This window comes from Harpia harpyja, chromosome 12 (assembly GCF_026419915.1).
Source record: "Harpia harpyja isolate bHarHar1 chromosome 12, bHarHar1 primary haplotype, whole genome shotgun sequence".
In the NCBI taxonomy this organism is placed as follows: Eukaryota; Metazoa; Chordata; class Aves; order Accipitriformes; family Accipitridae; genus Harpia; species Harpia harpyja.
The window spans coordinates 34,170,578-34,187,880 of record NC_068951.1 but is presented as its reverse complement, the minus strand read 5'-3'; the positions used below and the strand labels follow the sequence as shown (position 1 = coordinate 34,187,880).

General features: G+C 38.3%; 1 protein-coding gene across 10 annotated transcripts; it reads left to right on the top strand.

The window, feature by feature from the left end:
- The first annotated feature begins 540 nt into the window (after positions 1-540).
- On the top strand, positions 541-17,193 carry CAPN10 (calpain 10). 10 transcript variants are annotated; one of them, XR_008237448.1, is made up of 16 exons: positions 550-670; positions 964-1,040; positions 1,128-1,335; positions 2,685-2,816; positions 3,058-3,254; positions 4,586-4,803; positions 5,356-5,497; positions 7,057-7,223; positions 7,783-8,066; positions 8,558-8,760; positions 11,465-11,720; positions 12,817-12,906; positions 13,626-13,671; positions 15,495-15,520; positions 15,966-16,088; positions 17,123-17,193. XR_008237448.1 is itself a non-coding variant. In XM_052803283.1 (15 exons), exons 3-15 carry the CDS (start codon positions 1,192-1,194, stop codon positions 15,522-15,524), a joined length of 1,902 nt encoding a protein of 633 aa, XP_052659243.1. In that variant the 5' UTR covers positions 550-670; positions 964-1,040; positions 1,128-1,191; the 3' UTR covers positions 15,525-16,367. The 10 variants fall into 10 exon arrangements, 9 of the variants coding, with proteins under 9 accessions (XP_052659240.1, XP_052659243.1, XP_052659242.1 ...); XM_052803283.1 differs by lacking the exon at positions 17,123-17,193 and having other exon boundaries at positions 11,465-11,517; positions 11,635-11,720; positions 12,817-13,016; positions 15,495-16,367; XM_052803282.1 differs by lacking the exon at positions 17,123-17,193 and having other exon boundaries at positions 15,966-16,367.
- The last annotated feature ends 110 nt before the right edge of the window (positions 17,194-17,303 follow it).

Here is a 17,303-nt window from a genome sequence, read left to right as displayed (position 1 = left end):
CCTTTGTCATTGTTCTTTCAGCAAGTCAGTATTTTTTAGTGTATTTTTTCTATATCACTAGGCAGTAGTAGCTATCAAAGTACAAGGAGCTGCATACTTCCTTTGTCAGTTCTGCCCTTGGACAATTACTTAGTGATAAGCTATCTGAAAATGTGATCTTTGCCATTATGTCGGGAAACCGCTTTGTGAGGGTCACCAATTTCTGTGACAGTTTCTCTGTCATAACCTTTATGAAACTGTAGTTCGGTTTCGTTTTTCCTCAGCCTCTTAGAGCTGTTCAGGTGACCGTTACGCTTTCCTCCTCCAGCTCTGCTGAGGAGAAATTTCCAGTTTCTTCCAGGTATTCCTGAGCACGGAATACCGCCTGGGCTCGCGAATCCCGGAGTGCCCGGGGACTCTCGGCTCCCCCCCGTGACGGGCCGGCCGCCACAGGCGGCCGCGGGCTGAGCCCGCCCGCCGCGGGGCATGCTGGGACCCGTCCCTTCCCTGCTCCGAGGGCGGCGGCCGATTGGTGGTGCGTGCATCACGTGCTCGCCTGCCGCTTCTTCATTGGTCAGCGGCCCAATCCGTTACCTCTGGGCTGGACAAGAGGCTGAGGGAGGGGTGGGAGAGTGTCCGGCGTTGCCGCGGTAACGGCCGCCCCGGGCATGGCGGCGGGGCGTGCCCCCCGGTGAGGAGATGGCGGGGGTGGGCTCTGTGGTGGCCGGGGGTGGGGAGGACGTGTGCGGAGGTGGCCTGGTTGAGGCCCGCTGGGGCGAAGGGTGTCTGCGTGAGGGGGGCTGGTGGGCAGGAGGAGGGGGTGGGCGTGTGTGGAGGGGCCCTTGTCGGGGCTGGTTGTGAGGAAAGGGGTGTTGGTGGAGGGGGTCTTGTGGGGAAGGGTGTGCGTAGAGGGGCGGAGAAGGGGTCTAAGTGGGCTTCTGGGTGTAGGTCTTCTCTGAGACCCCCCCTTCTCTTTTCCAGCAGAGCGGGGAACCTCTAGGGTGGTATCAGGTGCTGAAAGAAGCCAACAATGGCGTGGTTCAGGGTGCTTCGTGGAAAGAGTGAGAGGCTTTCTGTTCCTAAATAAATCTGTCCTGCTTATTTGTTTCTCAGTTGCAATTCCCGAGTAATGCTCGCTTATATTGTAGGTTGGTGCTTGGCAATCTAAAGTCCTGGAAATAGCCGGCAAAGCTACTTAGGATTGTGTTGAAAATGCTGGGAGAGAAAAAACAATTAATCGTGAAAAGAGACCTTTACACAGACCCCACGTTTCCAGCTAGTGATACCTCTATATTTTTTGATTATTGTACCCCGCTCGCCCAATTCAGAGGCGAGATATCTTGGTTGAGACCTAAGGTGAGTTTTAAGGTATAAAAGTATGTGATTTTAGCAGAACTGGACTTTAAGATAGTAAATGGTAGTTAGCATTGAATGATTGCTTCTAGGTGATCTTATTGTTTAGAAATATAGAAGTGATAAAACCAATGTATGTCAGTGTTAACAATATATGAGTTACAGTTTTTAAGTCTGGGTGCTTGTTTGATTTAAATCCTGTTGTAGAACTTTTGGATTTCCTGGCACTAGTGAAAATGCAGGTATTTTATTATAACTATGTTTCATTATGCAAGTAATGTGCATACCAAGTTAAAAAACAGCATTATGTCATTCCCAAATTTTTCGATATATTGCATAACTGTCTTGAAAACAAATAACTGGATTTTAGAGTTTTTCAGAAGGATATTGCTTTTTTTTTTGTGATAGTTGATTTATTTGATAACAAGAAAGAAAACTTTTTTGAAGTTATAACTTGTCATATGATTTGTGTTGCTTTTAAACTTACAGCTGGGTTTCAAAGCAAGCCATATGAGAGCTAAAAAATTTAGAATGCATTTCTGCAGTACATTCATTTAATGTGAAGTATTTATGATACTGCCTTTGTGTGGAGGGGGGAAAAAGGCTATAAAAATGTAATGGAGGAAAAAAAGCATGTTGTCTTTAGTGGTATTTTTTTTCTCCCCTGCATCTGTGGATGGCTGTAGAACAGTGATAGAGCTGTTGGTTATCAGATAGAATTGGCAAACAAATGACTTCATGGAGCCCAGTGTACAACTTCCTGCTTTTGTACCTTACACCTTGATTACTGCTGAGGGCTGATCAGTTAATTTCTATCTCTTGCAGTGTTTACAGGTGAGAGAAGAACCATTTTAAAAACTCACTTTCAGATCCCATTAAGTATTTGGGACTTTGCATTTGAAATTACCTCTTTTGCTACCAAGTAATCTATTTTTATTTGCCCTAGGAAAGGTTTTTCTCTTATGCTAATTTGGAGACTTTGTGACTTGGGATGTGCAGTTCAATGTGAATGGCATCAGTTCTATTACAGTCGATCATATGTCTAGCAAGGAGCTGATGAATTATGTTGCCTTTCACTTATTGGTGCCTCTGCTAAGGTTGCACCTGTTGGTGATATTTGTGTACTAAAATTCATGTGGGAACTAGACTTACCTCACAAAGTACCTGTAAAATAGCCATGAGGCAGTAATTTGTTATTGCTTGCTTAGGCTGTGTCTGAAAAAGAAATTTTCGAGAAGTAAAAATTCCATTATTTTGTAAGAGGACTCTGGAGCCCTCCCATTCCCTGAAACACAGAATTCCTTAGAATGTCGTGCAGGATTTGGCTTTAACTCCCCTCCTTTTAATTTTAGGACATTTGTTCTACTCCTCGGTTATTTTCAAACAATCTGCAGGATGTGCAAGTGAAACAAGGAATTTTGGGAGACTGTTGGTTCCTGTGTGCTTGTGTAGCTTTGCAGAAGAGTAAATACCTACTGAATAAGGTATAGAGAAGTTTCATGGTTCAGAGGTTTTCTTCACCTAATTTATATTTGTATATTGTTCTTGAATCCAAAGCCTCCATACGAGTATCAGTTTTGATATGCTTAGTTTTCTGGTTTTGTTGTGATCTTTTTTTTTTTTTCTGTGATTATTACAAATGGTTGATATTCAGCATATTTTAAACTGGCTTTGTTTATTAAAAAAATTTGATTATTTGTCTTGATTTTGGCTTTTGCTATTTAGGTGATCCCTCCAGGTCAGCCCAGCTGGACAGATGAGTCATATCAAGGCTGTTTCACTTGTCGAGTCTGGCAGTTTGGACACTGGGTGGAAGTGACGATTGACGATCGTTTGCCTTGCCTTGGTGGTAAACTCTGCTTTTCCCAGTGTCAGACAGAGGATTTGTTTTGGCTTCCACTATTGGAAAAAGCATATGCAAAGTATGTGAACATTGTTGTTGAGGGAAGTAAAAGGAGGTACAAGACTTTTATACCTCCTGCTTGCTTATTTTATCTGACTGCTTTGGGCATAGATCTGTGTATTATTCAATATAAAGTACAATGGCTGCTAGCGTTCCCATACTAGGTTGTGCGGAAGTTGCTCTTTAAACTGTAGATCTGTAAGGTGTGTTTCTAGTTGCATATTAGGTAAGGTAGTCTTAGGGAGAGAATTATGATGAAAAGTAAGAGCTGCAGTGAATTATCAGGATTCAAATGATGTTCACTAAGTCATTCTCCATTGGTCATCTAATTTATTAAAGGGAAATACTTTACTAGTGCAGCATTTGAGGGCAGCTGAGGGCTCAATGAAGAGCAGAAAGCACGCAAATATTTTCATGGAAAGCAACAACATTATGTAAGTTTATGCTAGTTGAGGGTCTGGTTGTATGAGTTTCACTGCTCTTTTGCTTAATTTGATGATTTATTATTTTGAGAAGAAAAAACTATATTGTTAATGTGTTTGAAAATGCAGCTATTTTATGTTTTATGACACATCCATCAAAATGCTGTCCAGATGGACAAAACAATTTGGAGACAAAATGCATTGGTAAGATAGACATCAAATGTCCAGAAGCACTTGGGTGAAAGATTGTGTGGTTGCCAGCAGAGGGCAGAAAAAGACTTCAAATATGAAGTAGTTTATTCAACTATAGATACATTGAGCAGAAGTTTTGAAGCAGCAATGGCATGTTAAAGCTTCTCTGTAGGTCTGAAAGGTAATATTCTTTATTTGTTTTCTGTAGAGATCTTATTGTTTTATCTTGTCTTATCATTCTATTATAGTCTTGATTTCTTTTGCTATGTTTTGCATCCACTGCAGCAGGTAGGGTAGTCTCTGGATTTACTTAAATTGTTGAAGGAAATGCTACTCTGGTTATTTGTGCAGAGTGAACAAAGAATAATTGGAGAAGAGAAAGAAATGTTATTTATACAGAATGCAGTTAGTATATCACAAAAGATGATGTAGTGCATCGATAATAAGGTAAAAATGACTAGTACTAGACTAGAGTGATTTCTATATAGGATGGAATGAATTGTACTAAACTTCCCATCAAACAGCAGAATGTCTGATGGCTTACATGTTCTTTAGATGTTGTATTCTGTATAAATAAAATAGCATGTCCTTTCTTTTGCCTACTTGGGGATATGAGGTAGGGTACAGTTATGATCCTGATATAGGGCAGGATTGAAAGTACATAAGAACCATGTTTCTTTAGTTCTGCTGTTTGTAGAAACTCCCCCCCCCCCCCCCCTTTTTTTTTTTTTCCTAGAGTGCATGGATCTTATGAACAGTTATGGGCAGGTCAGGTGGCAGATGCTTTGGTTGATCTGACTGGAGGAATTGCTGAAAGGTGGACCCTGAAAGGCCCTGGAAGAAACATGGAGAAAGAGAAGACTGGCATGGTTTTGGAGAAAGCAGTGTTTAGAAGATTAATGAATCTGAAGGAACAGTGTGTAATAAGCTGCTCAGTCCTCAGTTCCAGACAAGGTAACAGTAAAGTTCTAGACATTTTAAAAGTAAATGTCTAACATGGTTCAGAGCACAAGGCAGCCAGAAAATGCATAGTGCTGATTCTAGAACCATACGAATTTCATGGTGCAATTTTGTATAACCTTGGATAAATAAAGATTTAAAGATGTTATTGAGTTCAGGACAGAGGGTGCTTTTGAGGTGTGCTTTTTACATTAGATGCTAATATGGTCAGTTCCCAAAAACAAACACAAACAACCCACCCCCTGAAAAAGCAGCTAAAAAACATTAAAAACTCCAGTGAATTTCAGCACTGAGAGTTTGTAGATGTTTGAGATCGAAGAGTGAGTTAATAAGCTTTAAAATTTTCATTTATTTTATTTTCTTGTAGTCACAACTAAAATGAACTGTTTGGGGTTTTTTATGCTGTTTTTTTAGTGACTTTAAAAATAATTTCCTTTTATCTCAAAATTGCCTTCTTTCACAGGATAGTTTCGTGTCATTCATTGCAAAATATGGAGCAGGTTCTTTTGTTTACTTTCAAATGCTTTTTTTTTTTTTCCTATTCAGGTGCAAGTGAACTAGGAGAATTTCATGCCTTTATTGTAATAGACATCTTGAATCTGTCTGAAGTGTCAGGCAAGGAAATCTTCCTACTGCGAATAAGAAATCCTTGGGGGAGGCGGTGCTGGAGAGGTCCCTGGTGTGAGGGGTGAGCAGGTTTATTTTCATTTGGACAATTATTTGTGAAAGTTCTGAAGCACAGAGCGTATCTATGTATTGCCTAGGCAAATACTGCTAATAGGCTATAGCGGAGGAGCGAGCCTTCAGTTGATATGCAATCCTTTAGAGAGTTCAGTAGTTCACACAGCTCATTGTTTCTAAGGCTAGTCATTCTGATTTATTAGTTCTGGTAATTAAATTTTTTTTAATAACTTTTTTTTTGTTTATCAAAGCATCATGTCTTTTCGTAGAGATAAACTTAAGATGTTCATTTATTTTCTCTCTCTTGATTTCTGTGGTGCTTTTTTGTTGTTCTGCAATTGATCTAAGTGTCTTTGCTCATAAGATGTTTGTGACTTACAAGTAGTCGCTCAGCTTTACTTGGCTCTTCTCATTTGATCTTGTCTCAGTTGCAGAAGACAAGCAAAGGAGTATGTATAAAACAAAATATAGCAGAGGAAGGATGCTTGTGTTTCGTGCCTGTGTGCTCTCATTTCTGTAGATTAATATGAATAGGAGAAGCTGGAATCCAGTAGATATAAAGAAGAGTAGATACAAAGTAGATATAAAGAAGAGATCTGTTTTAAAGGAAATGCAGAAATATGTTTAGCAGTTCATATAGCAAAGTAACAAGAATGAAAGTGCAGTCCCTGCTAGCTTATTTTGAAAATTGTTAGCATATTTAGACTGTACAAAAGAACATGCAATTCTTGACCAAAGGAGCAAGCTTTCAGCATTGAAATACCATAACAATATGATCATGTTAATAAACATTTTAGAGAAATAGGGTTTTTTTCCTCCTCAGTTAAAAAGATGGCTTAATCACATTGAGACTTAAGTTGATGTTTTTTGCTTTTGACCGAGTTCTGAGTTCTGGTTATACACTTGGTCTCTTGTAGTTTCTTTGCCAAACAGCAAGTTGCCGTGTAGTTGCAAGGGGATAGCGTTTAATTGGGTGGCCTTAGAGCCCTGTTTTATTAAAGTGCAGAACTGTTCTTTGTTGTTAGTGAAACAATCAAAAATGTTGAAGATACTATCTTTTAATGGGCCCTAAATAATGAGGTGTTTAAATTCTTGGTTTATTGTGACTTAGCCAGCAGATTCATGGGAATAACCAGCTACTTCATACAGACAGTGGTTTTTGATGTTCACTGTACAGCATTAAAATTCTTTCAGAACAGTCACTGTGCAGCTTGTTTTACATTTTCATTGCTATTTTTAACAACTCTTAAAATCTTTATTTTGCTCTCACAGTTTGGACTGTACTGTCTGTTGTAAGCAAAGTAGCTATTTCACCTAGAAGTATGCTGCTGCATCCAATCTGGTGTTAGGTTGTTTCTAAGTTTTCTTTGATATGTTGTGATTCATACTTTCTATTATCCTTCTCGCTTACTAGCAACATGTATACAGAAATATTCAATGCAAGTATTTGACAATAAAATGAAGAAACCTCCTCTCATTGTCATACTCCATGGGATATTTGATAGAACATTGTTATGGAACTTTTTGGGGCAAAGAACTAAATGTTAACTTTTGTCTTATGTGCAGTGGTCAAGGATGGAGCCAGCTAGATCCAGTAGTTGCCTCAGAACTGCTCTCACAGATCCAAGAGGGAGAATTCTGGGTTGATGAAGAGGAATTTTTCAGGGAATTTGATGAGGTTACCATGGGCTTTCCAGTCAATGAGGAAGGACAACTTCAGAGCCTCTATACAGGTGTGGTATGAGAAGATATCTTTCTCATAGAAATAATGTTATGTCAATGGGAAAGACCGATTTGAAATGCAAATGGATGCAACTGGACCGTGATTTCTCTTTCTCAGTCTTTCCCTCTCCTTTAGATCCATAGGCCTTTTTTATCTCTGCTGGGAAGAACAGAGGGACAAGAGGAAACTAGAGCTATTTAGAGGACTCTGATATTTCTCTAAGATCTAGTTACTTGCTAGTTTGTTGAGACATTAGTGTTCTCCATCTAGAAGGCTGCTGTTCTGGACAGCCTCGTGATTTATTTTTTCTTTTTTTATGGGAGATAAACTTCAGATTTCTAGAAGCAGTTTCTTGTTGTAAAAATCATGTCATCAATCTGCCATTAACAGTTGTGATATTCATTCTCATGCCTCTCAAAATGTTGGTTGTGAACATCTGCTTGGAGAAAGTGTCAGGGCTATGACAGCATGTTTTGTTGGGCTGGGGGATTTCTGCCATATATCTGTTGTATAAAATTAAGTAGTCTCTGGTGTCTGAAATCCGCACCATGTTTTTCTTATTTTGTTAGAGAAAGTGCTGTATCACTCGCAGAATCTTTTTGGATCCTGGGTGAGAGGCCGGTCTGCAGGTGGCTGCCGTAACAACAGCAGCTTTCCTACCAACCCTAAGTTCTGGCTGAGAGTCTGTGAAAAGAGTGAGGTGTGCATTGCTCTGCTGCAGAAACATAGGAAATACAGTGCTGACTGGGCTGGAAGAATTAAAAATCTGACTTGCTTAGCAGAGGAAAATCTATCTTTGACTGAAGGCACACAGGGGAAGAATTACCAGGCTGTGGGATTGCATGTCTGGAAGGTAATACAGGAGTGACGTTTTTCTTTTTCCAAATTGAAGTTTTAAAGCATTACTGAAACATCTGAGTAAAATCATTCACTTCCTATGGCAGTGATATGATTCAGGTGTTCACACATTTTACATCTCTGATTTACGTTAGGATGATCCTGTTTATATCACGATGCAGTTACTGTCTGTACAAGCTATTAGCGGACTAGTACTTATCATTGAGTGCCAAGTAGCAGAACTTTTGGGACTGTTCCAAACTAGCACATGACATTTCAGGCTGATTATTGGAAGACTATTCCTAAATTTACTCCTCCTGAATATTAACACTTCCTACTCCTCTTTGATGTTCAGCTTATCTGCTAATGCTCTCATCCTTAATTGTTTCCTTTTGTAAATGTATGCATGTTTAAAAATGTTTTAAAAAAATATTTTATCATTTTTAGTTTTATTAAAAACTCCTCATTTTTCCTAAAACACCACACATCATTATGCATCTATTCTAGGTGGAGAAGAAACGATTTAACCTTCCAAAGACCCTCTCTGCTCCTCCAGTTGTAGGTACCATCTGCCATTCCTATGACAGAGAAGTGCATGTGTGCTGTGACCTTTCGCCTGGGTTTTATCTTGTTGTTCCCAGCACTTTTCTGAAAGATGCAGTAGGGAATTTCTTGCTTCGTGTATTTTCAACGGGAAGGATCTCTCTCAGGTAGGTTTAAAACAAAACAGAAAATTTCTTATAGTTGTTGACATAAACAAATATATGAAGTATAGCACTAAGTGTAAATGTTCAAAATGTTTTTGGAAAGGTTGTGCAGAGTACCAAGTAACAGAATTGTTTGTCTTTGAATTCATGTAAATAGTGTTATATCTCCTTGGTTTTTGCATGAAGCTGTTACTATCTCTTGTTAAAATATCAGTCAGAAGTAGTCAGATGAGTAGCATCTTGCCTCTAAACTGCAGCCTAGTGTTTTGAGAAGGTGCGTATTTTGTAGAAGAACTGAATAGGTTTCTGCAGAACATGTTTCTCAATATGTGGAAATTCTTTCTTAATGTATGGAAAAATGAAGATGTGCCACAGAAGTTAAAAGTAGCTGTGTCCTGGTTTCAGCTGGGATAGAGTTAACTGTCTTCCTAGTAGCTGGTACAGTGCTATGTTTTGAGTTCAGTATGTGAAGAATGTTGATAACACTGATGTTTTCAGTTGTTGCTCAGTAGTGTTTAGACTAAAGTCAAGGATTTTTCAGCTTCTCATGCCCAGCCAGTGAGAAAGCTGGAGGGGCACAAGAAGTTGGCACGGGACACAGCCAGGGCACCTGACCCAAACTGGCCAACGGTGTATTCCATACCATGTGACGTCCCATCCAGTATAGGAACTGGGAAGTGGGGGCAGGGTTTCGCCGCTCGGGGACTGGCTGGGTGTCAGTCGGCGGGTGGTGAGCAATTGCACTGCGCATCATTTGTACATTCCAATCCTTTCATTATTGCTGTTGTCATTTTATTAGTGTTATCGTTATCATTATTAGTTTCTTCTTTTTTCTGTTCTATTAAACCGTTCTTATCTCAACCCACGGGTTTTGCTTCTTTTCCTGATTTTCTCCCCCATCCCACTGGGTGGGGGGGAGTGAGTGAGCGGCTGCGTGGTGTTTAGTTGCTGGCTGGGGTTAAACCACGACAGCTGTTATTGCAGTGAGCAACAGAAAAGGAGAGCAGTATATTATCATGTATGCTGGAAAACACATACTAACAGATTGCCTGACATATAACCTTGTTATTAGTGACCTGTACAGCTTCAAATGCAAATGGAGTGTCAGCAGTGGACTCAGATGGCATAATACTCACAGCTCATCTTTCCAGGGCAGGTGTGAAAAATAGCACTGACATTTATGCTGTCATCTTTAGCTGAACAAAGAATTGTTTTTTGAATTAAAGCATTTGACACTGGCAATACAGCTGAACTTCTTATTTGTGAAGGCCTCAAGCAGTTTACCAGCATTATGATAAAAATCTTTGAAAGATCACTGCATATTGTGTTCTAGCTGATTTTTCCTCATAGCTTGTGACACAAAGTAGACTTTTATAATGGAATTGGAACAATCTTTTCCTTCTGTATAAAAATGCTTGCTTATCCAACAGGAAATATCAGCAATGTCAGTCCAGTAGCTTCTGGTGACTTTTTAATTTTTTTTAACTGTAGCTGATTACATTGCTATCTCAGCACTTAAAAGTCAATTAGTCATGAGCAATTCTGTGTTGGTGACCATAGCCTTGAAGTAAATACTTAAGAAGATAGGATGATGAGTAGTTGTGTGGAGTCAGCAAAGTTGTTTCTTCTTGCAATAAACCTGAAAAAATCTGAGGTTGTCTAACAGCTTGCGCCAGGTAAGCTATATACAGAGGCAAAACGTAACGTTTAAAAGCTGTTCAATTTTTTTTTTTTTATATTCTGGTAGTACACTATCAACTCATATCTCCTTGGAAAGAAGTTGGCAAATCACACTACAAAGCCAGAACATGCATTAATCATTTACTCTGCAGAATTTGGAAGAAGGTGACATCAAGTTTTAGATTGAAGGTCTGCAAAACTATGAGGCTAATTTTGCTGTATGGGTGCAAATTGTGTACTTCTTACTGGCAATATATTTGGTTTCTGGACATATTTTATCTGTAGAACATATTGTACTTTCAGCGATGGGATAAAATTTGTAGTATTGCTGTTAAGAACACTTCCTCAGACTGAAACAGAGGTGCCAGCCTGGATGTGTGTCTAGAATGGGCAATCGCAGAATATCGTAACAGCTGTTATGTGTTCTCAGCTGGAAAACTGGAAGTAAGAACAGATGATAGTTTCAAGTTATGCTGAAATATGGTTTCAAATGTTGCACAACTGATAATAATACTAAATTGTTCATATGGCTGTGAAAAGCAGTGCTGGGCTAGGATCAAAATAGGGTTAACATTACAGTGATGAAGTCAGCAGATAAAACGGTAGTTTCCTCTGATTAAAGACATAGTGAATATAAAAAAAGAATGCAGTGTATGCTTTGAACTTACTGAGGTGCTCTTGTGTACTCCAGAAGACACTGTCAGCTGTATTGTTTTCAAACGGGACAAATAGCAGAAGGGTATTGAGGAAAAAATATTTAAGCTGCGTTACTTCATGAATGTGCAAAAATCTTAATCTGGTTTTAGTGCATGGTTTGTATATGCTATGTTGTTCTTGTGGAGTTCTGTGAATTATCTAAGGATTTAAGAGTTGTACCGTTCTCTTTCTCTGTGCCGAAAGTTTGGAGGAATTCTATTCATGTAAGTTTATGTAATAGTAGTTCAATTTTGTGCGCTGGTGTTCTAGATTTTGTGAAATCATACAGGTTTTATACATTTTAGTTTCTTTTCTCTCTTACGTTTGATAGTGAGCTAAAGCCACCACCCACAGATGCTGCCCTCTGTGAAGAACTCCCAGCAGGTGAATGGGAGACGGTGCAGCTGCATGGATGCTGGAAAAATGGGCAAAGTGCTGGAGGTAGCAGGAACTTCCCCTCCTTCCATATCAATCCCTGCTTTCCCCTCTCCATTCCTGCAGGACCAGGAAAAAGCAGTGTGAAAGTTACCCTCCGTCAGCACTGCCAAGATAGCAAGTGTCGTCCAATAGGTTTCCATATTTTCCAGGTAAGACTTTGGTCAGTTTGATTGCTCGTTTGCTAAGTGTGAAGGTAAGCCTGTCAGTTAGTTCAGTGCTCCTTGCACTTGGCAAGAGACATGCTGCTTCTAGGACAAACAGAGGCTGGTCCTGTGAAGTAATGCATGTGAAAGATATGGAGTAACTGCGCACTAGGTAGAATAGTAACCAGATAATTGGTTCCACTGAATCCTCCCAATGCTCTAAATTACTTTTAGAAATTATGAACTCTTTTGAGGATTTGCAAAGAATTCTCAGTGTCTTAGTGATTGAGGACCAGAGTTTTTGGTAATTGATCATGAAAACTTACTTTCTCTATCTCTGCTAATTTTTTACTTGTCCATTGGCAAGAGGTGTTGGATCTGCAGACAAGATTAGAATTCAAAAGGACTGACATGTTGAACAGACAACCTGAAACAAAACAAGATATGATTTGGTATGGACAAATACAGGTTCTACATGTATCTGCCAGTGATGAACTGCATAAATGTAGGATGGGAAGCTTCTGGTTAGGTGGCTACTTTGCAGGCAAAGCTAACTTTATTTTCAGAAAATGTGCTTCAAAAAAGGTGTTGCTTGAATGGAGAGTCTGGAGTTGAGCATTAGGAGTGATCATATAGCTTCAGATATACACTATGTGAAGAAAGATTGAAAGAATGGCATTTTTTCATGCTTATAGGAGACTGAGAAGTCTCATATGAATTTTTAGTACAGGAAAGGCCACTAAAAAGAGGAAGGATATAGTCTGTTCACCACATTGGTGAGATGAAAAACAAGGGCATTAGGCTGCAGTGAGGAAGAGTGAGGTTAGACAATAGAAAAAGCTTTTGAGCTATGAGTGTAGTGGGTTGTATGAACTGTCTACAAACATGGTAGGAATGATTTATCTGTACTCGATACTGCCATCTGGGTTTTCTGGAAGCCTTCCCATCCCTCTCATACAGTTCTGTCCAGAACAGTGAGTATTTGGAGTGGAATAGATATGGAACAGATATGGAACATACCTTACTATGGTATATCAGGAATTTAACGTTGTGAGGCCTGAAATGTATGAAAAGGTAGGCATGTTTTCATTCTTTCTTGCAGGTACCTAACAGCAGCTGGAAACCACATACTTCCTCTTTTCTGCACTTGGAGCCACTGGTTAGCTGTGTACCTCATTGCTATTCACAGGAAGTAAGCCAACTTTGCAGACTTCCTGCGGGAAGTTATGTAATTATACCTTCTACTTACTTGCCCAATACAGAAGGCAATTTTACAGTGGTCATAGCAACCAAAATAGACAGGTAAAAATATGTTGCCTTCTATTTGCATTTCTAGTATTTTTAGTGCATGCATTACAGGATGTTTGGAAACAATAACTGTAATGACATGTTCTCACTTTTGATAGAAAATAATCTTTTTTTTTTTTTTTAAAGTCTTTGTATTGCTGTTACGTTTGCAAGCACTGGTTACAGCTTCGACTACATTGGAAGAATGAGTAAAAAAAAAAGAGTATTTGTAATCTTGCATCAGTTACTGATTAACAGATGTCTAGTGCTGGAGAAGATGGCACTACAGCAACTGAGTATCAGCTATGTCCTGATGCTAGGATTTATGCTGAAATTTTACTAAGCTTTTTATTAAACAGGGTTGTTTTTTGAGAAGCTGCAGTCTATTGCAAGCATTATTGCAGGTAGTTCCACCTGATGAGAATAATAACAGGTCTGAATCAGAGTTTGTAGATTCCATAAGATTGCATTAAGAGTCCATAAAATTGCATCAAGTTTCCATAAGGATGTGGAACAAAGCCTAGCATAACAGTCTTCTCCTTTTGAAGTGGGATAAATGATTGATGTTTACAAGATCCCCACAATGCTTTGTGCAGAAATAAATGTGGTTTTGGTTTTCAACAGGAAGCGCATTCACAGCCGGGAGACGCTTGGACAAGTATTGCAAGAAGTAAGTGATACATTTTTAATTTCTGTTGTCCTAAAGGAATTGCAGAGACATCATTGAGGCTTATGTATTAACTAATATTGAGAGTCATGTACTAGTGGACTGGACTTTGAATGTTCTCATTTACTTGCTGCAAACTGATGATCAGTAAAGCAGTTAATCTTTGGTTTTTTGTTTCTCAGCCAGAAAAGTAGCATTTGTTAGCAGCTAACAAAATTTTGTCTTTTCATACCGCTCAGATATATGGAAGTATGACTATTTTAAAGTCATTATTTACTCCCTCAAGTCATTCCCCAGTACCTACCTCTGCTGTAACATCTGAGAGAAATTGGACTATTAGTGATGAGTAGGTGATTGAACTTGACTTTTACATTTGCTTTCAAGAGCATAAACACTCTTTATGCATTTGGATATATTTTGATGTATTCGTTCTTGGTGTCACCATAGATCTGCTAGCTTTATATATTGCATCCTTCCTCCATCTGATAGGCTTTGATATTAATTTGGAATCCTACATATAGCAATTTTGAAATTCTAATAGTATTATAATGTTGTAAAGACTTAAGAAAACACAGCAAAAAGAGAAGAAAAGCAGACAGATAATCCAAAGATTAGCTTTCACCACTCTGGAGTTTCATTTTTTATTTGTTTCCTCACAGCCAGCCCATATAGCATCCTACCGTTATAATTCTTCTTGGTGCATGAGCCATTCTGATCAAGTTAACGCTACCTATTTAATATTTTGGTATTGTGTTTTGCTTAATTAGATGTGCATGTAATATTGAAGGGTTGGATGTGAATGCTGAGTACCTAATACTTATGATCTTTTTACTGGGTGGAGAGGAGAACTTTGAATGCGTTATTTTAACAAGTGTTTAAAGACACCTAATTTGGTTGGTGGATCAAAGCATGCCCTTGATAATACTCTGCTTATTAGGCGAGAGCAAGACCGTCTAGATACTTGGCTCTTTCCCTTTCAGGTTTTAATAAAAACAAAACAAAAATCTTAGGAAAAGCTCTTCACCCAAGACTAGAACTGGCTTACTAATTTTCTTAATCTAGGTCATGTTGACCAATGATTACATTTTGTCCTTAAAACCACACAAACAGTACGGATTGTGTGTGCTTCACAAAAATGAGCAAAGACCTGTATGTACTTTCCTCATGGAGCTTTTCATTTTAATATTTAGGAGCTGAAGTATGTAACAAAATCCTTTTATTGCTCTTGTTTTGGAAACAAAACATTGCAAGGCCGTTATTACAGAAGGAATATATTCAGAGATACATTTCTTATGATATTCCATGAAAACGGTTTGACTTGGGCAAAGAGTGCTCCCTGACATCAAGGGAACAAACAGTTTAGGTTCTTCAGGAATTGAAAACTTGAAGAATTTGGAAATGGCAGTTATAGTTTTCTTATCAGTGGAAAAAATTAATGTCTGAATCTAATCTTCAACAGCATAGACTTTTCTAAAGACTGGACTTTAAATCATTCAGTGCTTTCAGGGATTTAACCTCTGAAGGATCTAGGCAGTCTGCCTTACCGAGAAGTTGGGTTAGTGATTTCTAAGGGGTGCATCACAGCAGAGCTGAATGTCTGTATTTTTCTAAAAGTTTGTCTATGTGTGTTCTAATTACTGAAGTGATGGGTTTTATGAGTTTTAGGTTTTTTTAAGATGTTTCACAGGAAAAGCTTGCATTTTGTCCTTAATTTCTAAATCTTTCTTTTCTCTGATTTACTTTAATTCCTTATAAATTTCTTCTCTTTCTTGACAAAGAAGTTAACTCATGAAATAGCTTTTTCTTCATTGTTCATTTTCTTTCAGATTTCATTTACAACTGTGATGAAAAGGTAATCTAGAATTCTCACACTGTTGTTTTGAGAAACATTGGAAAGCCGAGGAATGCCTCACCTCTCGCTGTTTTGAGTTTTCAATGGAATAACAAGAAGATACTCTTAGCCCAGCTGTTTTTTCACTGGTACCAACTGTCAGGCCTGCGACTTCTTTGTAAAAATACCTCCTTAATCATGTATGCTCTGAACGTTTGTTCTTCCCATGTTTTTTAGAACCAGCATTGTACAGCAAATCATAAGGTACCTCAGTTCTTCAGAAATACAGGTGAAGAATATGTGCATGTTTTAACCCAAGCTACAGTTTTGGAAGAAAACCAGAAAACATATGTGCATAATGAAATAGTATTTTGGGGGGAGAAAAAAAAAAAATCAAGCTTACAGAATAACTACAGGAGACCAAAGGGGTAAACATAGAGGAACGAAACTGGAGTCTTTTTTTCAGGTAGGACATACCTCAAGAACCATCAAAATACACTGGAGTAGATAAAGTCCAAGCTTGTATCCTACACTGCCAGTCATGCTGCTGAGCACTTTATCATGGGCCCTTTATTGAACCATGCAAATGGTGGGTTGAAAAGAAAGATTTTTTTTTTTTTTTGGCAAGTTTTTCTTTAATGAACACCACAAAGGAAAAAGATAAGACTTGAAAACTTTTATTTATGAACTATCATGTCAGACTGATTTTGTAAATCTGTGAGAATGTGTTTTATGCGAGATCTGCCCTCACTGTAAGAAATATGAAGTTTAAGAGATTTTTCTTAATTTATGTTTGAAAGTATTTCTTATTCAAGGAGGATTTTTTAGATGTTATATTTTCCTCAATAAAAATGGAGTAACGTTGAAAGTTTTACAATGTCTTTTATTAAAAAGCTGAAAACTGTCAATGAAGTCAAGTCTGCATTTGTTCTGCAGTAGCAAACTTTACAGTGTGTTGTAGAGCCCTGGGGTTTTCACCAAATGGAAGGAAATAATTGGAAATATTTGAGAGGAGAATCAAGTCTTCCATTGGTTTTATGTCTGAGGAATATGTAATATTCTACTTCTGCTTTTAACTACATGCTGCCACAATTTATGCTTGCTCCTGTTGAACTTTGAAAATTGAAAGTGTCTAGGATGCTTGCAGCTGAATTTTAAGTGGTCAAAACTTTCCACATCTGTTGTGGAATGATGAGACAACAAAAGAAAACACCATGAGTAATAAATCTCTACTGTGCCTGCTTTAACAAATGTTGGCATCTTTGTTTATTTTCTTAATATTCTTTCCCTTCAAATAGGAAATTATTGGATTATATAATAGTGTTTCTAAACAGAAGAAAGAAAGGTTCGTGAAAGCACCTGGATCCGAGAGTTGTGATAAAATAGGAATCAAATACTGAGGAAGTAAAGAAAAAAGGTGTAAGGATTTCTAAATGCACTATGATTATAAGAGGTGTGTGTGAAGTTTATACTACAATATATAATGCTTTTTGGGAGTGTGAAAGGAAGAGGAATCAACACCGTGTGTATACACTGTTACCTTCTGCAAGAGGATGTAAGAAAAGACCTTCTGTGAACACAGAGGTGTAACAGCATACTGAAGAAAATTTTTCTTTTATTCAGGCACCCTTGCTGCATCAGAACAGTTGTGCCATTTTAAGAGTGTGATACCTGACTGAGCACATATGCAGGAAACTCTGCTTGATACAGATCACTTCTCTAAAATCCTACATCTAATTCGTTGCTACTGTGAGTGTGAAAATACATTTTTTTTGGTAACATATTATTGTATACTTTTATATGC

Coding starts and splice junctions, on each gene's coding strand:
- CAPN10 (XM_052803280.1), top strand. CDS start 1,192: ATGCTGGGAGAGAAAAAACAATTAATCGTGAAAAGAGACCTTTACACA. Junction 11,721..12,816: donor TAGGTTTCCATATTTTCCAG/GTAAGACTTTGG, acceptor TCTTTCTTGCAG/GTACCTAACAGCAGCTGGAA. Junction 13,017..13,625: donor ATAGCAACCAAAATAGACAG/GTAAAAATATGT, acceptor GGTTTTCAACAG/GAAGCGCATTCACAGCCGGG.